At 48.0% G+C, this 23,044-nt stretch overlaps 1 protein-coding gene across 3 annotated transcripts in view; it reads right to left on the bottom strand.

Moving 5' to 3' along the window:
- The window catches only part of LOC116988804 (multidrug and toxin extrusion protein 1-like), a 29,380-nt gene extending 11,116 nt beyond the window's left edge, over positions 1-18,264 (bottom strand). The window contains exons 1-9 of one of the 3 annotated variants that reach the window (XM_033045723.1): positions 18,243-18,264; positions 17,462-17,593; positions 15,131-15,232; positions 14,606-14,674; positions 12,197-12,345; positions 10,762-10,804; positions 9,590-9,634; positions 6,375-6,472; positions 2,392-2,489 (exon numbers count right to left, since the gene is read on the bottom strand). In XM_033045723.1, the coding sequence (XP_032901614.1) occupies positions 2,392-2,489; positions 6,375-6,472; positions 9,590-9,634; positions 10,762-10,804; positions 12,197-12,345; positions 14,606-14,674; positions 15,131-15,232; positions 17,462-17,575 (718 nt within the window). In that variant the 5' untranslated portion in view covers positions 17,576-17,593; positions 18,243-18,264. Of the gene's footprint in view, positions 1-2,391; positions 2,490-6,374; positions 6,473-9,589; positions 9,635-10,761; positions 10,805-12,196; positions 12,346-14,605; positions 14,675-15,130; positions 15,233-17,461; positions 17,594-18,175; positions 18,183-18,226 lie in introns of those variants that run through there. The other 2 variants (XM_033045721.1, XM_033045722.1) reach the window with 2 other exon arrangements.
- Between the last annotated feature and the right edge of the window lie 4,780 nt (positions 18,265-23,044).

Here is a 23,044-nt window from a genome sequence, read left to right as displayed (position 1 = left end):
CAAATTAGGAGTCCAAAATCGAACACAATACTCCAGGTGCGGTCTCACCAGGGTCCTGTACAACTGCAGTAGGACCTCCTTGCTCCTAAATACAAATCCTCTTGCAATGAAGGTCAACATGCTGTTAGCTTTCTTCACTGCCTGCTGTACCTGCATGCTTACTTTCAGTGACTAATGTACAAGCACACCCAGGCCTCGTTGCACCTCCCCTTTTCCTAATCTGACACCATTGAGATAATAATCTGCCTTCCTGTTCTTGCCACCAAAGCGGATAACCTCACATTTATCCACATTATACTGCATCTGCCATGTATCTGCCCACTCACCCAACCTATCCAAGTCATCCTGCAGCCTCATAGCATCCTCATCGCAGCTCACACTGCCACCCAGCTTTGTGTCATCCGCAAACTTGGAGATGTCACATTTAGTTCCCTTGTCTAAGTGATCAATATTTATTGTAAATAACCAGCACCGAGCCTTGCGGCACCCCAATATTAACTGCCTGCCATTCTGAAAAAAACCTGGTAAATCCTACTCTTTGCTTCCTGTCTGAGAACCAGTTCTCTATCCATGTCAATACCCTACCCCAAATACCATGTGCTCTAATTTTGCACACTAATCTCTTGCGTGGGACCTTGTCAAAGTCTTTTTGAAAGTCCAAATACACCACATCCACTGGCTCTCCCTTATCCATTCTACCCGTTACATCCTCAAAACAATCCAAAAAATTAGTCAAGTACGATTTCCCCTTCATAAATCCATGCTGACTGACCGATCCTGTCACTGCTTTCCAAATGCACTGTTATTACATCTTTAATAATCGGCTCCAGCATCTTCCCCACTACCGATGTCAGGCTAACTGGTCTCTAATTCCCTGTTTTCTCTCTCCCTTCTTTCTTAAAAAGTGGAGTTACGTTGGCTACCCTCCAGTCCACAGGAACTAATCCAGAATCTAGAGAACATCGGAAAATGATCACCAATACATCCATGATTTCTAGGGCCACCTCCTTGAGTACCATCAGGCCCCGGGGATTTATCTGCCTTCAGTCCCAACACCATTTCCTGATTAATGTGGATTTCCTTCAGTTCCTCCCTCCCACTAGATCCTCGGTTCCCTAGTATTTCTGGGAGATTGTTTGTGTCTTCTTCCTAAAAGAACGTCCTTTAATTCTGAGGCTATGACCTCTGGTCCTACTCTCCCACTAGTGGAAACATCCTCTCCACATCCACTCGATCCAAGCCTTTCACTAATTTGTATGTTTCAATGAGGTCCCCCCTCATTCTTCTAAACTCCAGCGAGTACAGGCCCAGTGCCGAAGAAATACTCATCATAGGTTAACCCATTGATTCCTGGGATCGCTCTTGTAAAACTCCTTTGGACCCTCTCTAGAGCTAGCACATCCTTCCTCAGATATGGTGCCTTTATGTAAAAAGGTTGCCCCTCATTCCTATGAAATCTTTCCCCCCTCACCTTAAACCCATGTCCTCTGATTCTTGTGTCTCCTACTCTGGGTAAAATACTTTGTGCATTTACCCTATCTATTCCACTCCTGATCTTATACACCTCTATAGGATCACCCCTCATCCTCCTGCATTACATGGAATAAGGTCCTAGCCTGTTTGACCTCTCCCTATGGCCCAAGCCCTCGAGTCCTGGCAACAGCCTCATATATCTTCTCTGCACCATTTCTTCCTTTCCAGCTTAACAACATGGGGCAACATGGTGGTGCAGTGGCAGAGATGCTGGCTTGGTGCCAGAGCCTGACTAAGGGTGCTTGTCTGTACGGAGTTTGTACGTTCTCCACGTGACTTGCGTGGGTTTTCTCTGGTTTCCTCCTACACTTCAAGGATGTACTGGTTTGTAGGTTAATTGGCTTGGTAACATTTCTAAATTGTCCCTAGTGTGTGCAGGATCGCTGGTCAGCGTGGACTCTGAGGGCCAAAGGGCCTGTTTCCACGCTGTATCTCCAAACTCAACCAAACATCATACCTGCCTCCACCACCACCACCAGTCCAGGCAATGCATTCCAGGCCCCCACTATTCACTGTGTAAAGAACTTGCTCCGTACATCTCCATTAAACTTTCTCCCTCTCACCGGATAACTGTGCCCTCCAGTAAACACTCTCAGATCCAATGGGTACACCTGCCAAGATCAATAGACCTTTCATAACCAGGGGAACCAGTCACCTCAGTAAAATGGAATGGAACCGATCAGCTCTGAAGCAGGTGCTCAGCTCCAGTGAGGACACAACGCGCTGGAGTTATTCAGCGTGCCAGGCAGCATCGCTGGAGAAGGTGGTTGGGTGATGTTTTGGGTGGGGACGGCCCTCAGCTGGCATGTTCCGCTGTCTATTTCTGTATTTGCTCCACACGTTTAAGACTTGATTTACCTGCCCAGGTCGGAGTGTGGATCTTTTTCCATCGAATGTACACAAAGAGGACTGTGGCTTGACAGTACTGAGACACTACATTAGCAGCAGCCGAACCTCTGAAAAACATCATGTATGTGGCGTTAATGTAGTTCCAAATAACGGCCAGGTCATTATTAAATTGGGGCACCCCTCAATCAATGGTCAATTGCTCGTTACCTTGGTCGGCAATACACAAAATTTCAAATGAGAGCTTAGAGGGTGGAATTAAAAAAGTCATTGACGATACTACGTCAACATAGAAAATAGGTGCAGGAGTAGGCCATTCGGCCCTTCGAGCCTGCACCGCCATTCAATATGATCATGGCTGATCATCCAACTCAGTATCCCATCCCTGCCTTCTCTCCATACCCCCTAATCCCTTTAGCCACAAGGGCCACATCTAACTCCCTCTTAAATATAGCCAATGAACTGGCCTCAAATACCTTCTGTGGCAGAGAATTTCACAGATTCACCACTCTTGTGTAAAAAATGATTTTCTCATCTCGGTCCTAAAAGACTTCCCTCTTATCCTTAAACTGTGACCCCTAGTTCTGGACTTCCCCAACATCGGGAATAATCTTCCTGCATCTAGCCTGTCCAACCCCTTAAGAATTTTGTAAGTTTCTATAAGATCCCCCTTTAATCTTCTAAATTCTAGCGCCAAGGAACGCAAGCTCCAAGCAATGTTTCCGACTGGAGTTACAAACATGTGTTCTTCTTGTTTAATGGTTAACCTGATTACAGTTTTTACTCTGTGGGTCAGGCAGCATCTGTGGAGGCAGTGTTTTGGGAAACATTCACAACAAGAGTATAGCAGGGAGATTGGTCATCTGACTCAATGGTGTCAGAACAACAACCTTGCTCTAAACTTCTACAGTTGTACAGTAGAGAGCATATAGTCCCCACCAGACTGGCCGGGAAGCTAATGGAATTGGGGCTCAACACCTCCCTGTGTGCCTGGGTCCTGGACTTTCTCACCGCCAGGCCCCAGGTAGTCAAGATGGGAGGGAATACATCGAAGTCCCTCACCCTGAGCACAGGATCGCCCCAGGGTTGCGTCCTCAGCCCCCTATTGTACTCCCTGTACACACATGACTGTGTGGCTAGGTTCAGCTCCAACTCAATAATGAAGTTTGCTGATGACACTGTGGTGGTGGGCCTGATCTCAGACAACGACGAGAAGGTCTACCGGGAGGAGGTGGCTGGTCTAGCACTCTGGTGCCAGGATAACTCAACAACGTACCTCGGTGACTGCCAATCACCCCCCCACCCCCCGGACACTTATTATTACTTATTATTATTTATTTAAATCATTTGCTATGTCGCTCTTCCAGGGAGATGCTAAATGCATTTCGTTGTCTCTGTACTGTACACTGACAATGACAATTAAAATTGAATCTGAATCTGAATCTGATAACAGCCTCCTCTTGAACATCAAAAACACGAAGGAGCTGATCATGGACTTTAGGAGGGCACATCATCTGAGGACGTACACTCCATTGAGGATAAATGGGGATCCTGTGGATAGGGTGAACTGTTCTAAATATCTGGGAGTCCACATCTCCGAGGATATGACATGGGCATCACACGCCTCAGCACTCGTGAGTAAGGCAAGCCAGCGCCTTTACCACCTCAGGCAATTGAGGAAATTCAGAGTGTCTCCGAGGGTCCTCCAGTGCTTCTACGCAGCGGCGGTGGAAAGCATCTTGTCCGGGAACATTACCATCTGGTTTGGGAATTGCTCTGCCAAGGACAAGAAGGCTCTGCAGAGAGTAGTACGTTCGGCCGAACGCACTATGGGAACTTCACTTGCCCCCCTGCAGGAACTCTACATCAGGAGGTGCAACTCCAGAGCCAACAATATCATGAGAGACCCCTTCCACCCCTGCAACGGACTGTTCCAGCTGCTACGGTCAGGCAAACGCCTCCGTTGCCATGCGGTGAGAACGGAGAGGTTGAGAAAGAGTTTCTTCCCAGAGGCCATTCGGACTGTAAACGCCTATCTCACCAGGGACTAACTCTACTGAACGTTTTTCCGTTCCATTATTTATTATGTAAAAGAATGTGTGTGTTATGATTGTGTTTATAGTTTGTTTGGTTGTTTGGTTGTTTGTCTTTTGCACAAAAGTCCGCGAGCATTGCCACTTTCATTTCACTGCACATCTCGTATGTGTATGTGACAAATAAACTTGACTTGACTTGACTTGATTAACTGGCTGCAACACCACCTGGTTTGGCAACCCAAACGCCTAAGAACCAAGGGGATTGCAAAAGTGGTGAACACTGTCCAGTCCATCGACCGCACCCCACCATCGAAGGTGTCTATAGGAGTTGCCGCCTCAAAAAGCAGCCAGCATCATCAGAGACCCACACCTCCCTGGCCACGCTCTCATTGATCTCCTTCCATCGGATAGAAGGCGTGGGAGCCTGAAAACTGTAACGCCATGTTCAGGGACAGCTTCTTCCCAACAACCATCAGGCTCTTGAACACTACAAAGTCCAACTAAACTCCAAATTGCCTTCATTGCACATTGTGGTCTACAGGCTCTGAATTGTTTATTGCGCTGTATTTTTTCTCAATTTATTGGACATCTTGTTGTTTATTATGCTATCTACTGAGTACTATGTTTACATACCTGTTGTGCTGCTGCAAGCAAGAATTTCATTGTTCCATTCCGGGACATATGACAATAAAACACTCTCGACTCTCCACATCTCCAGCATTCACTTATTTCCCTCATTTTCCACCGCTTCATCCTTTAGACTTTTAGGGATACAATGCGGCAACAAGCCCTTCGGCCCACCAAACCCGCACTGACCAGCAATCACCCCGCACACTAACACTATCCTACACACGAGGGACAATTTGCAATTTTACTGAAGTCCATTAACCGACAAACCTGTACGTATTTGGAGTGTGGGAGGAAACCGGAGATACAGGAGAAAACCCACACGGTCACAGGAGGAAATGTACAAACTCCCTAGGGACAACACCAGAGGTCAGGAACGAACCTGGGTCTCTGGTGCTGTAAGGCAGCAACTCTACCACTGTGCCACAGTGCCGCCTCCTATGTGTACCTCCTTCTTCATCACCTCCTCTCAGCCAACAACCACCTAATTTCATGAATGAATGGGTTAGCATATGCTGAGCGTTTGACAGCACTGCGCCTCTACTCACTGGAGTTTAGAAGGTTGAAAGGGGGACCTCATTGAAACTTACAGAATAATGAAAGGCATAGATGGAATGGATGTGGAAAGGATGTTTCCACTGGTGGGAGAGTCTAGGGCCAGAGGTCATAGCCTCAGAATTAAAAGGCACTCTTTTAGAAAGGAGGTGAGGTGTGGACAAGTTGGGCCGAAGGGCCTGATTCCACGCTGTATTACTCTATGACCATCATACCTTTGTGCACCATTGCTAATTAGTGCAATAACATTTAAACAAAATGACAATCAAGGGCTTGTCCCACTTACACAACTTTTTCGGCGACTGCCGGCACCCATCGTCATAGGTCGCCGAAAAATGTCAACATATTGAAAATTCAGCAGCGACCAGAAAGACGCTACGACTCTTTGGGTGACTAGGAGACCTCTCACGACCATACAGGTCACCTCATGGTGACCTCTCACGACCATACAGGCGACCCCCTGGTGACCTCTCACGACCATACAGGTCACCCCATGGTGACCTCTCACAACCATACAGGCGACCCCCTGGCAACATGCCCCCTGGTGACACCCCGTGACATGTCGCCAGGGGGTGACCTGTATGGTCATGAGCAGTCTCCTAGTCACCCAAAGAGTCGTAGCATCTTTCTGGTCGCCGCTGAATTTTCAACACGTTGAAAATATTCGGCGACCTATGACGGGTGCCCATAGCTACCGGAAAAGCCGCGTAAGTAGGACAGGCCCTTACGTGTTTGCATTTCTTTCTTGGCAGAAAAATCAAGTAGTCTGCTACTTACTGAATTCCCAGGCCCAGCACGAACAGCAAGAGGTAATTGATCACAGCGTTAAAGATGTTGGTCACAGTACCCGTGCAAATCTGAGGCAGAATGATTCCCTGAAGTGGGAGGGGGAAAAAAACCAAAATCAAGATGCCCATTTACTAATGGGAGAGTCTAGGCCATAGCCTCAGAACTTAACACTATCCTACACACTAGGGACAATTTCCAATTTTACCAAAGCCAATTAACCTACTAACCTACAATTAGTACGGGTATCAGGGGTTATGGGGAGAAGGCAGGAGAATGGGATTGGGAGGGAGAGATAGATAGATCAGCCATGATTGAAAGGCGGCATGGACTTGATGGGCCAAATGGACCAATTCTGCTCCTATCATTTATCTAAAACAGCGGGGTGCCGCAGAGCTGACAAAATGTAATTGCTGGTCCATGACAAGTCAAGCCAAGTCAAGAGAGTTTATTGTCATGTCAATATAGCTTATTGTCCTGTCATCCGGACAAAATTACAAGAGCATTGTGCATGGTGCGTTCTTTCAAGAGGTGTACCTCTTGTCCTGAAAGATTTAATTGTTTACTTCTTTGTTAATTGTAAATTCTGTATTTAAGTTTCTAGCAGTCCGCAGTGCTTTAGAGACATGGGGGTGGGGGGGGGAGATAATTTGTGGGTCAGAGATGTATTGTTAAATTATTATTACATGACCTCTGTTGGTCCGACAAAATGGATAATCCGGCACAGCTCGCCTCCCCTCTCTCCTCCCACTCCCCACTCTCATCCCCCTTCCCATCCCCCTCTCACTCCCCCGACCCCGCTACGCTCTCCCTCCCAAATCTCTCCCATTTCCTCCTCCCCCTCTCCCCTCCCTCCCCTCTTCTCACCCTCCCCTCTCCCCACCCCGTCTCTATCCCTCCCCCCCTCCGCCCACCTGTGTGTTTGGGGGGTGGTTAGTGCGAGTGTGATGCCGCAGCTCCTCCCTCCCGCAAACGCACGTTGGGGAAACAGACCCAACGGGTCTGCACTTGGTCTAGTATCTATTAAACTATGTGTGTGTGTGTGTGTGTGTGTGTGTGTGTGTGTATGTGTATGTGTGTGTGTGTGTGTGTGTGTGTGTGTGTGTGTGTGTGTGTGTGTGTGTGTGTGTGTGTGTGTGTGTGTGTGTGTGCGCGTGTGTGTGCGTGTGTGTGCGCGTGTCATTTTGCATATGAAACGTATCGAAAACCAGACACCGAAACGGGAACATTTTTACATATTTCAGTAGAGATTTCCCTTGCAAGCTTAGAAATCCACTCCTCTGTACCATTGGTACATCATTTTCCTGACTTTGTTATTAAAATTGTAGACCAATGTGACCTTTTTAAACAAAAAATCAGACCGCTGCCCAGCCGCCGACTTTAAAATAACTGTGAAAGTTTTACATCTTCTGGTAGAAAATTTCCTTATGATTTCAACCATCCAATCCTCTATAAGTTTGGTCGATTATTTCCCGAGATATTTACTAAAATTTATCATCAAACTGACATTTAAAAAAAATATTGAGGTTGCTCAGCTGCTGACCTCACAATGCCTTTGCACCTGGCCCAACTGCATATTTGAACCCGCCCGGCCCCACCCCATCAGCCTGCTGGCCCCGCCCGCTGACCTCACAATACCTTTGGACCTGGCCCATCTGCCTCCTGCCCCCCCCCCCCCCCCCCCCCCCCCCCCCCAGCCTGCCAGGGTGGTGATTACATTGTTTTTCATCGAATTGAATTTAATTATTTCTCACTTAACATCACTAATTCTTAACATTAACTTTTAATTTAAAAGACAGTTTAAAAAAATTAATTTGCTGTCTACATTGACAGCTTAGATCGACCCACTATGTGTGTGGGTGTGTGTGGGGGTGTGGGGTGTGTGTGGGGGTGTGAGATGGTGTGTGTGGTTCAGGCTCCTCTCCTGAATTCCATAGAGCTGCCGACGGCTTTTGTGCATGAGACGCGCATGCTTCATTTCCAGAACATTCTGAACATGTGATGCATTTCGCTCTCTCTCCCTCCCCATCTCTCTCCCCGCACTCCCCTGCCCTCCCCCACCCCTAAACTCCCTTCCCCCTTCCCTCCCATCCCCTCCCCACCCTCCCTCTCACTTCCCCCCCCCCCACCTCTCACCCTCCCTTCCCCCCTCTCAGCCCCCCTTCCGTCCTCTCTCCCCATCTCTCTCCTCCCCTCTCTCTCTCCTTCCATCTCTCACCCTTCCTCCCCCACCTCCCTCTCCTCCACACCCTCTCCCTTGCCCTTCTGTCGCTGCCCCTTTCTCTCTGTCTCTCCCCATTCTCTCTCTGCCCTCACTCTCTACCCCACTTCCTCCCTCTCTAGATGAGTTGGGGGGCTATGCGTCAGTGGATAGGGAGGTTATAGGGTAAAAGGAGCAAATTAATAATATTAATATAATATCAAGGGGGGTAGTTAGCGTTTGTGCAGGGGGGTAGTTAGTGTGTGTGACGCCGCATGCCGCCACCCCCACCCCCAGCACCCCCCTCCCCTGCAACCACACGTTGGGGGAACAGACCCAATGGGTCTGCACTTGGTCTAGTATTCTTTAAATGGGAAGTGGATCGACCTTCCTCAAATGCTTCACACCTTCTGGTGAAGGTGCTTCTCAAGTGTTCTCAAGTGGGGAATTCCAGGATTTAAACCTAATGCCCACAAAGACAGGATGGCGCACTGTCAGAGAAACTGCCAGCTGTGGCATCCCTGTGTTGCCCGGGTCTGGTCTCCTCTGGTTAAGTCACAAGGTCAGTGCCATAAAGCCAAAGAAACGTGCCACAGTGACGCAACTAGTCGAGGTGCTGCGTCACAACGTCTAAGACCCCGGTTCGATCCTGACCTTGGACTATGTCTGTGTGGAGTTTGAACGTTCTCCCCGTGACCGCCTGGGTTTCCTCCCAAAGGAAGTGTGGATCTGGTCTCCGCAAATTGTCCCTTGCGTGTGTGCAACTGGTAGAATTTTTAACAATATGGAGAGAATAAAGTTGGATTAGATTAGTGAAGGATTGGTGTAAACGGGTGTTTGATGCTCAGCGTGGAGTCGGGCCATAGGGCCTCTATCTATGCTGTATCTCTCAAGCTCACAGCTTGCATTCCAAAGATGCTGAATAGGTCGAACAGTCACACCTCAACTTAATAAATCCCGTATTCTGCTGCCAGGAAGAAAGACACACATGAAGAAAATTACTTGCCTGATTCTGAAGGTATTTGGTCTCCAACTCAAAAAGAAACATTGCCTAAGAAAGAAAGATGAAGAACGCAAAAGTTACAAACACTGGCAGGATGGACAAGAGTTATACTCACAGGTCATGAAAACACGAATCTGACTGCTTGGATTGAAGGGGAGTGTGGATCAGGCAGAAAATAGAGTCGAGGCCAAAGATCAGACTAGCTATGTGCTTATTGAATGGTGCTGTAGACCCAAGTCCTGTCTAGTCAACTCCAGTCCTATATTCTGATGTAGCATTGAACCTGCCATTTAATCTCATGGGTTATTGGAGATTGGACCATTCAGGTTGCAATGGTCCAAACTACAGACCCATGAGGTATAAAATTGTCTCTGATCTCTTGTGTAAAGTGCTTGAGATCATAAGTGATAGGAGCAGAATTAGGCCATTCGGTCCATCAAGTCTGCTCCGCCATTCAATCATGGGTGATTTATCTCTCCCTCCTAACCCCATTCTCCTGCCTTCTCCCCATAACTTCAGACAGCCATACTAATCAAGCATCTATCTATCTCTGCCTTAAATATATCCACCGACTTTGCCTCCACAGCCTTCCGTGGCAAATAAATTCCACAGATTCACCACCCTCTGACTAAATAAATTCCACCTCAACTCCTTCCTCAAAGAATGTCCTTTAATTCTGAGCCTATGACCTTTAATCCTAGCCTCTCCCACCAATGGAAACATCCTCACCACTCATTCACTCTATCCAAGCTTTTCACTATTCTGTACGTTTCAATGAGGTCCCTCCTCATTCTTCTAAACTCCGGCGAGTACAGGCCCAGTACCGTCAAACGCTCATCCTATGTTAACCCACGCAGTCACGGGGTATACGTACAAACTCTGTACAGACAGCACCCATAGTCAGGATCAAACCCGGGTCTCTGGCGTTGTATGGCAGTAATTCTACCGCTGTGTCACCCTATCTGTACTCTGCTTTTGTAATGTTATCCCAATGACCTTTACTAGTCCTTCACACGACTGCCCAGCCCAGGTGAGGAGATGGAACCATGCCACACTGCACAGTGAGATTCATTTTGCATATGTTATACATGCGGGCGTTGATATTAAAGGCAATGGCTTAACCAATATTGCGTACACATCAATCAGACTTTGTTTGCCTGTAATAATTCACTCACGGGAAGACCAGGAATAAGTATATTCACATAGTGCTGTGCAAGCCTGCAAGAGAGACAGAAGTTGTTAATTCAAACACAGACTAAATGGCGTCACATAGAATTAAAAAAAACATAGAAAATAGGTGCAGGAGTAGGCCATTTGGCCCTTCTTGCTTTCTCCTCATATCCCTTGATTTAATTAGTCTGAAGACCTATATCTAACTCTCTCTTGAATACATCCAATGAATTGGCCTCCACTGCCTTCTGTGGCAGAGAATTCCACAGATCCACAATTCTCTGGGTGAAAAAGACTTTCCTCATCTAAGTCTTAAATGGTCGACCACTTATTCTTAGACTCTGACCCCCTAGTTCTGGACTCCCCCAACATTGGGAACATTCTTCCTGCATCTCGCCTGTCCAATCCCTAAAGAATTTTTTATGTTTCTATAAGATTCCCTCTCATCTTTCTAAATTCCAGTGAATATAAGCCCAGACGATCCATGTACAGACAATGAAACAATGAAATTCTTAACACAAAACAGAAGCAAGGTGGGTTGGTATTGCTACAGATATCAACAATTGGAATAGCACCTCGAGTATAGGAGCAAGGAGGTGCCACTGCAGTTGTACAGGGGCCTGGTGAGACTGCACCTAGAGTATTGTGTGCAGCTTTGGTCTCCTAATTTGAGGAAGGACATTCTTGCTGTTGAGGGAGTGCAGCGTAAGTTCAACAGGTTAATTCACGGGATGGTGGGACTGACATATGATGAAAGAATGGATCGACTGAGCATATTTTCAGAGCAATTGCATGTGATCACAGGGAGAACATGCAAACTCCTCGCAGACAGCACCCATGTCGGAACTGGATATTGTAGTATTGAAGGAGTACAGCACTAATGATGGTACTTTAGACTTCAGAGGTACAGCGTGGAAACAGGCCATTCAGCCCACGCCGACCAGTGATCACCACACACACTAGCACGATCCTACAAGGGACAATTTTACCAAAGCTAATTAACCTACAAACCTGTAAGTGGGAGGAAACCGGCGAGCCCGGAGAAAACCCATGCGGTCACAGGAAGTATGAACAAGCAATGTACAGACAGCACCTGTCATCAGGATTGAATCTCGGTCTCTGATGTTGTAAGGCAGCAACTCTACCGCTACGCCAGCATGTCGCCCTGGGGCTGAAGGGCAAAAGATTAGCTTTCTGATACAGAATGGTCTGTCCTCAACAGAGGCCTCCCTTCCCTCCTGCCCCTACCTCAACGAATTCCAGGCTCGCCATAATGTAGAGCTTCAGCCCCAGGGCCTATCTCACATGAAATGTGTAGCCAGGCCCAGACTGTGCGCTCTTGGTGTAACACATTGCTCATTCACAGGGACCAAGCCCACTTTTGTTCACCAAAAAGGATAATGCGCAAACTCCACTCAGTGAAACAACAAGCCCACTCACTTTGCAACTTGAGGAGGTTGTTTGAAGGCCAACAGGATGAGTTCAGTATTAATGAAGATCGCCCAGCAGGGAAGGCAGAATATCATCAGAATGAGAATCCCTCGTTGGAGAATCACCCCAATTCGCATCAGATTTTTGCTGCCATACGTCTGAAAATTAGAACAAACGATTCTTGGTCCATGCAGTCTGTGTTGCAAAGTCACAATATCTTTTGAAAGGATTACATAACTCAGATGCACACTGTTATTACACTCGGATAACTTAAGGGCATGACCCACTTTCACGACCTAATTCTCGACCTTTTTTACTCGTGGACATTTTTTATCAGGCTAGTAAAACGCACAAACACGGGCCGAAACGTTGGCCTATTTCCTTCGCTCCATAGATGCTGCTGCACCGGCTGAGTTTCTCCAGCATTTTTGTGTACCTTCGATTTTCCAGCATCTGCAGTTCCTTCTTAAACAAATAAATTTACACATTTGATTAGTACGGGTGTCAGGGGTTATGGGGATAGGACAGGGAAATGGGGCTATCGATCAGCCATGATTGAATGGCAGAGTAGATTTGATGGGCCGAATGGCCTAATTCTGCTCTTATCACTTATGAACATGAACTTACGAACATGGATCCAAGCCATGTCCGAACGGCCAATATCCCCATATTGCTTGATTTAACTTAATATCTCTTCCAATGCTAAAAGGCCAACACTTGATCTTGAGACTGGGCCCCTTCTTCCATCATCACCCGTCTGTGGAAATAACCCCGTTGGTCTCACTCATTGCAATCAGACTCATTCTTTTGCCGACCTCTGTTCGGCTATTTAGCACAGGAAACCATAAATGCCTGAACCATTTAAAGAAGCAATTTGCTGCTGGAACGTGGAGACATCTAAATACATTTTAAATTACTCGAACAATGATTGTGCCTGCAATTATTTTGAATAACAAAGGTAGAAATGGAACGAATTTGCCGATGTAAGTGTACCAGCAGTAATGATGGATGTTTTAAATTTAGGGCAGATGCAAAAATATAGTTCTGATGCTCAAGGGAGTATAATTTGCATTATACATGTGTTCATCTATGAGAGGTGTGCAGATATGACAGTGGGTCAGACAGCATCTCTGGAGAACATGGATCTAGCAAACAATCCCCCCCCCCCCCCCCCCCCCCCCACCCCCACCCCCTGTATCCACCTATCACTTGCCAGGCTTTGTTCTGCCCCTACTCTCTTCAGCTTTCTCTCAACCCCCCCCCACCCCTCGCTCCCACACACATGCGGCTGTGGAAAGCATCTTGTCTGGAAATATTACCATCTGGTTTGGGAATTGCTCTGCCCAGGACAAGAAGGCTCTGCAGAGAGTAGTGCGTTCGGCCGAACGCACTATGGGAACTTCATTTGCCCCCCTGCAGGAACTTTACATCCGGAGGTGCAACTCCAGAGCCAATAAAATCATGGGAGACCCCTTCCACCCATGCAATGGACTGTTCCAGCTGCTACGGTCAGGCAAACGCCTCCGTTGCCATGCTGTGAGAACGGAGAGGTTGAGAAGGAGTTTCTTCCCAGAGGCCATTCGGACTGTAAACTCCTATCTCATTAGGGACTAACTTTACTGAACCTTTTTCCTTCCGCCCACAATATTTAACATGTAAAAGAATATGTGATTCTGTTTGTAGTTTGTTTGGTTGTTTGTTTGTTTGTCTTTTTGCACAAAGTCCGCGAGCATTCCCACTTTTCATTTCACTGCACATCTCGTATGTGTATGTGATGAATAAACTTGACTTGACACACAATTAGTGTGGAGAAGGGTCCCAACCCGACACATCACCTATTCATGTTCTCCAGAGATGCTGTTACCTCACTCGCTCAATCACTCCAGCACTGTCTTTTTTTTGGTAAACCAGCAGCTACAGCCCCTTAGGTTATAGAAACAGAATTAGGCCATTTGGCTCATCCGTCTACTCCGTCATTCAATCGTGGCTGATGTATCAATTCTCCTGACTTCTCCCCATAACTCCTGACCTCTTTGTGCCTCCATTAATTATTGCACTTGGATTCAATGACCAAGTAGCATGAACGGGTGACCGATGGTCAGCAAGGACTTGGTGAACCGGTGAACCTGCTTCCATGCTGTATCTCTGAACTAAACCAAGTCAGACGTTGACTTTGAAGATAAATTTCCAGCAACAATGTGGCCTTCCAGGTAAATTAACCAAGCAGAGAAAACAGGACCAGTGTCTCATCTAAATTTACATTTGAATGCAAATACATAGTAAACTATGTAAAACGTTGCCACGAATTGGTCCACATTGTAATATTAGATGTTTTTACTTTTGGGCAGATGCAAAAATGCAGTGCTGATGCTCAAGGGGGAATCTTTATCATTATACACGCAAGCAGTGTGCACGTACCTGAGATATGAGCGTGTCACAGGCCGAGGCTATCCCAACACCTACGGAGATACCTGATACATTGACAACCTGCACAAAAAGAAGTGAACAACAATTATAATGTAGTTGCTGCAATCAATAAAGTATCAAAATGTGATCCTAATCCTAACTCGACAACGGGACACAATGATCCACCTCTCGCACTCCCCTGGAGATTTAAACATGTTTTTTGTGGCACCGTGGCGCAGCGGTAGAGTTGCTGCCTCACTGCGCCTGAGACCCAGGTTCGATCCTGACTATGGGTGCTGTCTGTACGGAGTTTGTACGTTCTCCCCGTCACCTGCGTGGGTTTACTCCGAGATCTTTGGTTTCCTCCCACACTGCAAAGACGTACAGGTTTGGAGGTAAATTGGCTTGGTATACAATGTGAAATTGTGGTTGGTGTGTGGAGGATAGTGTTAATGTGTGGGGATCGCGGGTTGGTGCGGACTCGGTGGGCTGAAGCGCCTGTTTCCGCGCTGTATCTCTAAACTAAACGGAACTCACCGACGTGGCAAGAGCAGCAGCATCCAACTCAATCTTTCCCAAATGCCCACAGAATATGGCACTGACTGTACCTATAGAGAAGATCAGCAGGTGTGATATGAACTGTCAAAGAAAAGCAAAAGATTAGCTTTCTGATACAGAATGGTCTGTCCTCAACAGAGGCCTCCCTTCCCTTCTGCCTCCACCTCAACGAATTCCAGGCCCGCCATAATGTAGAGCTTTTCTTCCATTACCTATGCCTCCGTGCCTTTGTCTATGGGAAGGAGTCATCATTGCGTGCGTGGGTGGTCTACCCAACTATTTTGTTCACCAACGCTACACTTTACCACATAATGGCCTGAGAAAGGCTACACTCCCAGACAATATGGACAGCTGCAAGGACAATTCTAGGAGATAGCTTGTTTGAATCTTGTTTTTGAGGGGCTATGGAATACACTGCTGCTAATTTAGCTGATGACTCTATTTTTCATTTTGGCTAAAATTGTCTGTTTAACCCTTACACTACACCCCCCCCCCCCAATCCATCTGCCCTCCCAATACCATCTCCTCATTAAATCTCTCCTTTTTACCAACTCCAGAATTCAAGACATAAGGAACTGCAGATGATGGTTTAAAAAATTGAGCAACTCAGCAAGTCAGACAGCATCTATGATACCATACGATATGATACAACTTTATTCATCCCCAGAGGGACATTGGTCTGCCGACAGTCACAGCACACAAGGTACACAAAACAAAAAGAAAAATAAAGGAGTCTCTTAATCTAAAATATCTTAAATTGTGGTTAGATAGGGTTCCTGTGAAGTTTGTTTCACAATTCAGACGTAGATGCGATAGAAACAATCAAAAACACAAAAATTTGCTTATTCCTCCGAACTATTTAAACTACATTTCAGACAGTGACTGTGTTTTAGCTCGAGTGGGTTATATCAATGAAAAATCGATAAATTATTTATATAGCAATTATAAGTAATGATATATACTAAACTATATTATTTTATATAATCTTATTTGAGAATGACCCGGTTAATTCAAAGACTAGGGTCCTAAACTTAAAGAAAGGAACTTTGAAAGTATGAGATGGGAATTGGCTAGGATAGACTGGCAAACTATACTTAATTTGAGGAGGATAAAGCCGTTAATTAAGGGGGGGGGCGGGGAATAGCATGAAAGAAAGCTTGCGGGGAATATAAAAACTGACTGTAAAAGCTTCTTTAGATATGTAAAAAGGAAAAGATTAGTGGTTAGCAGGTCCCTTACAATCAGAGACAGGTACATTTATAATGAGAAACAAGAAAATGGCAGAACAGTATGGCAGTACTTTGGTTCGGCCTTCACTAAGGAAGACTCAAACAATCTCCCAGAAATACTAGGAGACCGAGGATCCAGTGGGAGGGAGGAATCCTCGGGATTTCACTTATCCATTCCAGTGGGATGAAGGCAATCCACATCCATTCTACTTGTTACATCCTCAAGGAGATCCTACTGCAGTTGTACAGGGCCCTGGTGAGACCGCACCTTGAGTATTGTGTGCAATTTTGGTATCCTAATATGAGGAAGGACATTATTGCTATTGAGGGTGTCAGCGTAGATTCACCAGATTAATCCCCGGGATGGCGGGACTGACATATGTCGACAGAATGGGTTGACTGGGCTTACATTCACTGGAATTTAGAAGGATGAGAGGAGATCTTATAGAAACATATAAAAATTCTTAAAGGATTGGACAGGCTAGATGCAGGAAAAATGTTTCCGATATTGGGGGAGTCCAGAACCAGGGGTCACAGTTTAAAAATAAGGGGCAGACCATTTAGGACTGAGATGAGGAAAAACATCTTCACCCAGAGAGTTGCAAATCTGTGGATTTCTCTGCCACAGAAGGCAGTGGAGGCCAATTCACTGGATGTTTTCAAGAGAGTTAGATTTAGCTCTTAGGACCAAATGAATCAAGGGATATGAGGAAAAAGCAGGAACGTGGTACTGATTTTAGATGATGAGCCATAGTCATATTGAATGGCCGTGCTGGCTTGAAGGGCCGAATGGCCTGCTCCTGCACCTGTTTTTCTGTATCTATAACCTTATCCTATAATCTTATTCTATGTTATCATTATGATATATTATTATATAATATGATATAATACTATACAATATATATTATAGGATATAAATAATATACATACATTATATTTAAATAAATTATTAACAATATTGACTATATTTATAACTATAATAAATGCATTAATGATTACTAAACGTCTTATATTTGGTTTGTTCAGGTCGCTGACTGGGAGACAGCGAGCGCCTGGACTGGGGAGGGACTGACGGACTCACCACAGGTCCGGCCAGGCGGCACAGTCCGCTCACTTCCCCCCACACGCTGCCCGCCGGCAGGCCGGTCAGTTTGGTCAGCAACCGGCTGCCGGTCACCGGGGTCGCTGCGGCCATGGCGGAGCGCGGACGTCGCTGCGAGGCGGAGAAACCAAAGGGATTTAAGTCTTTAATCCGACGGCGCGGCCGCTGCGGGTCGGCAGAGACTGGTGTGGGTGGGAGAAGGAGACGTCGGGCGCTAGGACCTGGGGGCAACCTCCCCCTCGCATTCCCCCCTCCTGTCCCTCATTCCCCCCTCCTGTCCCCTCATTCCCCTCCTGTCCCCTCATTCCCCCCTCCTGTCCCTCATTCCCCCCTCCTGTCCCCTCATTCCCCTCCTGTCCCCTCATTCCCCCCTCCTGTCCCCTCATTCCCCCCTCCTGTCCCTCATTCCCCCCTCCTGTCCCCTCATTCCCCCCTCCTGTCCCTCATTCCCCCCTCCTGTCCCCTCATTCCCCCCTCCTGTCCCCTCATTCCCCCCTCTGTCCCCTCATTCCCCCCTCCTGTCCCCTCATTCCCCTCCTGTCCCCTCATTCCCCTCCTGTCCCCTCATTCCCCCCTCCTGTCCCCTCATTCCCCCCTCCTGTCCCCTCATTCCCCTCCTGTCCCCTCACCCACCCACCGTGACCCCATTACCCGCCCGCATTCCCTCCCCACCAGCGCCCCGTTTGCCCGCACCCTGGACTGGACTGGACTGGACTGTGGACCGCTCTGATAACACGGCGACACCTTCCCCGCCGCTCACATCCACGCTCCATCCGACTAGCTCAACCCTAAGGGGGGGGGGGAGGGGTCACCCAATAACCCCGCCCACCCCTTCCTAGACCACGCCCACGCCGTGTAGACCGCACCCACTCTTACCAAGGCCCGCCCATTTTCCATAGACCACGCCCACTCAGCATAGACCATGCCCACCCATCACTGGACCACCCCCACCTCTCCTAGACCATGCCCATTTCCCCTAGGCCATGGCCACCCATCCCTAGACCATGCACACCCACACCCCGCACACCCATTCCTAGACCACCCCCATCTCCCCTAGACCATGCCCACCTCCCCGAGACCATGTCCACCTCCCTTAGACAATGCCCACCTCCCCTAGACCATGTCCGCCTCCCTTAGACCATGCCCACCTCCCCTAGACCATGCCCACCTCCCCAAGACCATGCCCACCCACCCCTAGACCATGCCCACCCACACCTAGACCATGCCCACCTCCCCTAGACCATGCCCACCTCCCCAAGACCATGCCCACCCACCCCTAGACCATGCCCACCCACACCTAGACCATGCCCACCCACACCTAGACCATGCCCACCCACCCCTAGACCATGCCCACCTCCCCTAGACCATGCCCACCCACACCTAGATCATGCCCACCTCCCCTAGACCATGCCCACCCACACCTAGATCATGCCCACCCACACCTAGACCATGCCCACCCACCCCTAGACCATGCCCACCTCCCCTAGACCATGCCCACCCACACCTAGATCATGCCCATCTCCCCTAGACCATGCCCACCCACCCCTAGACCATGCCCACCCACACCAAGATCATGCCCACCTCCCCTAGACCATGCCCACCCACACCTAGACCATGCCCTCCTCCCCTAGACCATGCCCACCCACCCCTAGACCATGCCCACCCACACCTAGACCATGCCCACCCACCCCTAGATCATGCCCACCTCCCCTAGACCATGCCACCCACCCCTAGACCATGCCCACCCACCCCTAGACCATGTCCACCTCCCCTAGACCATGTCCACCTCCCCTAGACCATGCCCACCCACCCCTAGACCATGCCCACCCACCCCTAGACCATGCCCACCCACCCTAGACCATGTCCACCTCCCCTAGAACATGTCCACTTCCCCAAGACCATGTCCACCTCCCCTAGACCATGTCCACCTCCCCTAGACCATGTCCACCTCCCCTAGACCATGTCCACCTCCCTTAGACAATGCCCACCTCCCCTAGACCATGTCCACCTCCCCTAGACCATGTCCACCTCCCCTAGACCATGTCCACCTCCCCTAGACCATGTCCACCTCCCCTAGACCACATGGTCCACCTCCCCTAGACCATGTCCACCTCCCTTAGACAATGCCCACCTCCCCTAGACCATGCGCACCCACCCCTAGACTATGCCCACCTCCCCTAGACCATGCACACCCATCTCTAGACCATGCCCACCTCCCCTAGACCATGCGCACCCACCCCTAGACCATGCCCACCTCCCCTAGACCATGCACACCCATCCCTAGATCACCTCAGCCTCCTGGGCTCCAAGAAATAAAGTCCAACCTCTCCCTCATGTCCTGGAAACATCTTCGTAAATCGTCTCTGCGATCTTTCTGGCTTAATGACGTGAAGAAATAGGACAGAAAGGGATGAGATGGGAAGATGGACCTGTGCTGGGATAATGTTAAAGCTGATGCAAGTGAAGTGGAAGATGTGGTGAAAGGTAAGGACCAGGGGAGCTTTATCCTTGTTGTGTCTGGGGCAGGACGGGGTGAGAGCTAGACTGTGAAAAATGAAGCAGGCACGGATCCACAACAGCGGTGAGAAAGGAGAGGGGGGAATGAACCATGCCTACTAAGGAGAGAGGACATTTTAGATGCCCTAGAATGGAAAGCCTCATCTGGAGAACAGGGATGGGGTAGCACAGTGGCAGATCGGTAGAGTTGCTGCCTTACGGCACCAGAGATCCGGGTTCGATCCTGACTACTGGTGCTGTCTGTACAGAGATCTCCAGTTTCCTCCTACACTCCAAAGATGTATGGGTTTGTAGGTTGGCTTGGTATATTTGTAAATTGTCCCTAGTGTGTGTAGGATAGCATTAGTGTGTGGGGATCGCTGGTCGGTGCGAACTCAATGGGTGCTGTATCTCAAAGGTTTCGAAGCTCTTTTATTGTCATGTGTACCTATTAAGGTACAACTGAATTACCATGCAGCCATATTTTAAAAAAGCAACAAGACACACAACTACATAAAAGTTAACATAAACATCCACCACAGCGGATTCCCCACATTCCTTACTGTCATGGAAGGCAATAAAGTCTAATCTTCTTCCCTCTTTACTTAAACTAAACTAAACTAAGATGGACACACTGCAGATATGGGAGGCAAAAAGGAGAGAAAAAAATTCGGACCTAAAAACAGAATACCATAACCATATATATAATAGATACAGGGAATACCTCTTAATCTTCACAGATGGATCAAAGGACCCAGTAGCTGAAACAACAGGGGCAGCTGTGGTAGTGCAAGGGATGAATGTTGAGATTTGCAAAAGAACAAATAACTATTTGGCAGTATATACAGTGGAACTGTACGCTATTTTGATGGCAGTTCGGTGGATAGAACAGGTGCAACCATGCAAAATATTAATATGTAGCGACTCATTGTCTGCAATCCAGAGTATTGGGTCTGGTGCATCCCATAGGCGGCCTGACCTAGTGTATGAAATTCTACTACTATTAAGCCAAGTAACAAGGAAGGGCAGTGACGTGACTTTGTTGTGGGTCCCAGCACACATTGGTGTGCTAGGAAATGAAAAAGTGGATAAATTAGCAAAAGAGGCCGTTAAAAAAGAGAACATAGAGGTAAACCTACAATTATCCAAATCTGAAGGAAGACACATTGTGTGGAAGAAAATAAATCAGGAATGGCAACAATACTGGGAACAGGAGACAAAGGGGAGACACCTCTATTCGCTACAAAACATAGTGGGCATTACAGCAAGAAGAGGGGGGGAACAGGAGAGAACAGGTAGTATTAGCAAGATTGAGGATAGGACACACTCACCTGAACAGCACATTAAAAATGTTGGGAAAACACCCTACTGGGATGTGTGAGGAATGCCATCAGCCGGAAACAGTTCAGCATGCTCTAGTTGCATGTAGAAGATATGAAACCGAAAGAAGAGTTTTGATCAGTGAAATGAAGAAAATTGGAATGACAGATATATCAGAAAAGAACATTCTAGAGTGTGGAGGGGAAGGAAAAGGAGTAAAGGTGTTGTTTAATTTCTTGAGGGCCTCTGGCCTTATAAAAAGGATATAATATAAAGACATGAGGACTGTGGAGTGAAGCCAGAAGGTGGCAGCAATGCAACATTGTGGATGCTGGCTGCCGTAAAACTCCAAAGAAGAAGAAGAAGAAGAAGTTGGACACACTGCAGTCCTTACAAGAGATAGGGTGGGAAGATTAGTCAAGATAGCTGTGGGAGTGAATGGGTAGTAGCTATCCATGGACCGTCTGTTTCCTGAGATGGAGACAGAGACTGAGATTGGGGAGGGAAGTGTGAGAGATGCTCCAAGTGAATTTGAAGACAAGGTGGAAGCTGGTGGTGAAGGTGATGAAATTGATAAGTTCTGTTCAGGTGCAGGAGGCAGCCCCAATGCAGTCCTGTCAATGTAGCGGAGAGAGAATTGGTTGCAGTTCCAGGGGACATTTGGAACAGAGGGAGTCCAGCATAGCTGGTGAAGAGACAGGAACAACTGGGATAGGTGCCCGTGGCTACACCTTTGATTTGAACAAAGTACGTGGAATGAAAAGAAAAGTTTGTCAAGGGCGAGGGCAAGTTCTGCCAGGTGGGAGGAGAGGTTTAGTTGAGGGCAACTGGTTGAGTCTCTGCTCCAGGAAGGAACGGAGGGTGCTGAGGACTTCCTGGAAGGCAATGTAAGTGTGAAGGGACTGGGCGTCCATGGTAATGAAGAGGAGGTGGGTGCCAAGGTAGTGGACCATGTGGTTTAAGAGGTGACATGGGTCTCTGTCATCTCTCAGTATTGTAGATGAGTGGGAGGTTTGGTTTAATTTAGTTTATTGTAATGTATTCTAAGGTACAATGAAGAGCTTTTACAGGTATTTGCTGGACTGCTCCCCGAGTGTAGATAATTGGACATGTGTATACAGAGTGATAGCTATGTGGGCAAATCGCTTTTAAAACGTGGGGGGGGGGGGACACACACACAAAGAGAGAGGGCATAGAGGGGAGCGAGAGGGGGCAGAGAGGAACGACTGCACGTCACAAATTGCTGCCGACCCATTCTGACTGCTGCCCCCGCCGTGGACTAATTTTGGCCGCCACTGACCCCCACCCCACCCCACCCACATTGCACCCTTCTTCACGGCGGCCCTGTGATGTCTCGGCTGACAATTCGAGGGACCTACCCGGTAACAACACTACGAGCAGCTCCGGGCCGCCGTGCTCCCCGACTGGCTCCGTTCTGCACTGAGCTGGCTGCGGGCCGGATAAAATCTCGTGGCGGACCAGATGTGGCCCGCGGGCCATAGTTTGGAGACCACTGATGTACGCGTACGTACATACGTTCACTTGATACGGTAATTACAGTTGGCACTGGCTTAATTGGGAAGTGCGTAGCACTAGCTTCCTTCGTGGTGGGCGGGAGCACTTAGTGGGGTAAATAAAGGGGCCAGAGAATAGGCCTAAGTTACGTTTCAACATACAAGAAAAATTGGGGTGGGGGGGGATTGTCCACCACCTCTCAAAACATGGGGGGGGGGGGGGACACGTCCT

This window comes from Amblyraja radiata, chromosome 28 (assembly GCF_010909765.2).
Source record: "Amblyraja radiata isolate CabotCenter1 chromosome 28, sAmbRad1.1.pri, whole genome shotgun sequence".
Lineage (NCBI taxonomy): Eukaryota > Metazoa > Chordata > Chondrichthyes > Rajiformes > Rajidae > Amblyraja > Amblyraja radiata.
Note: the sequence above shows the minus strand (reverse complement) of the source record. Positions and strands in the feature narration are given on the sequence as shown.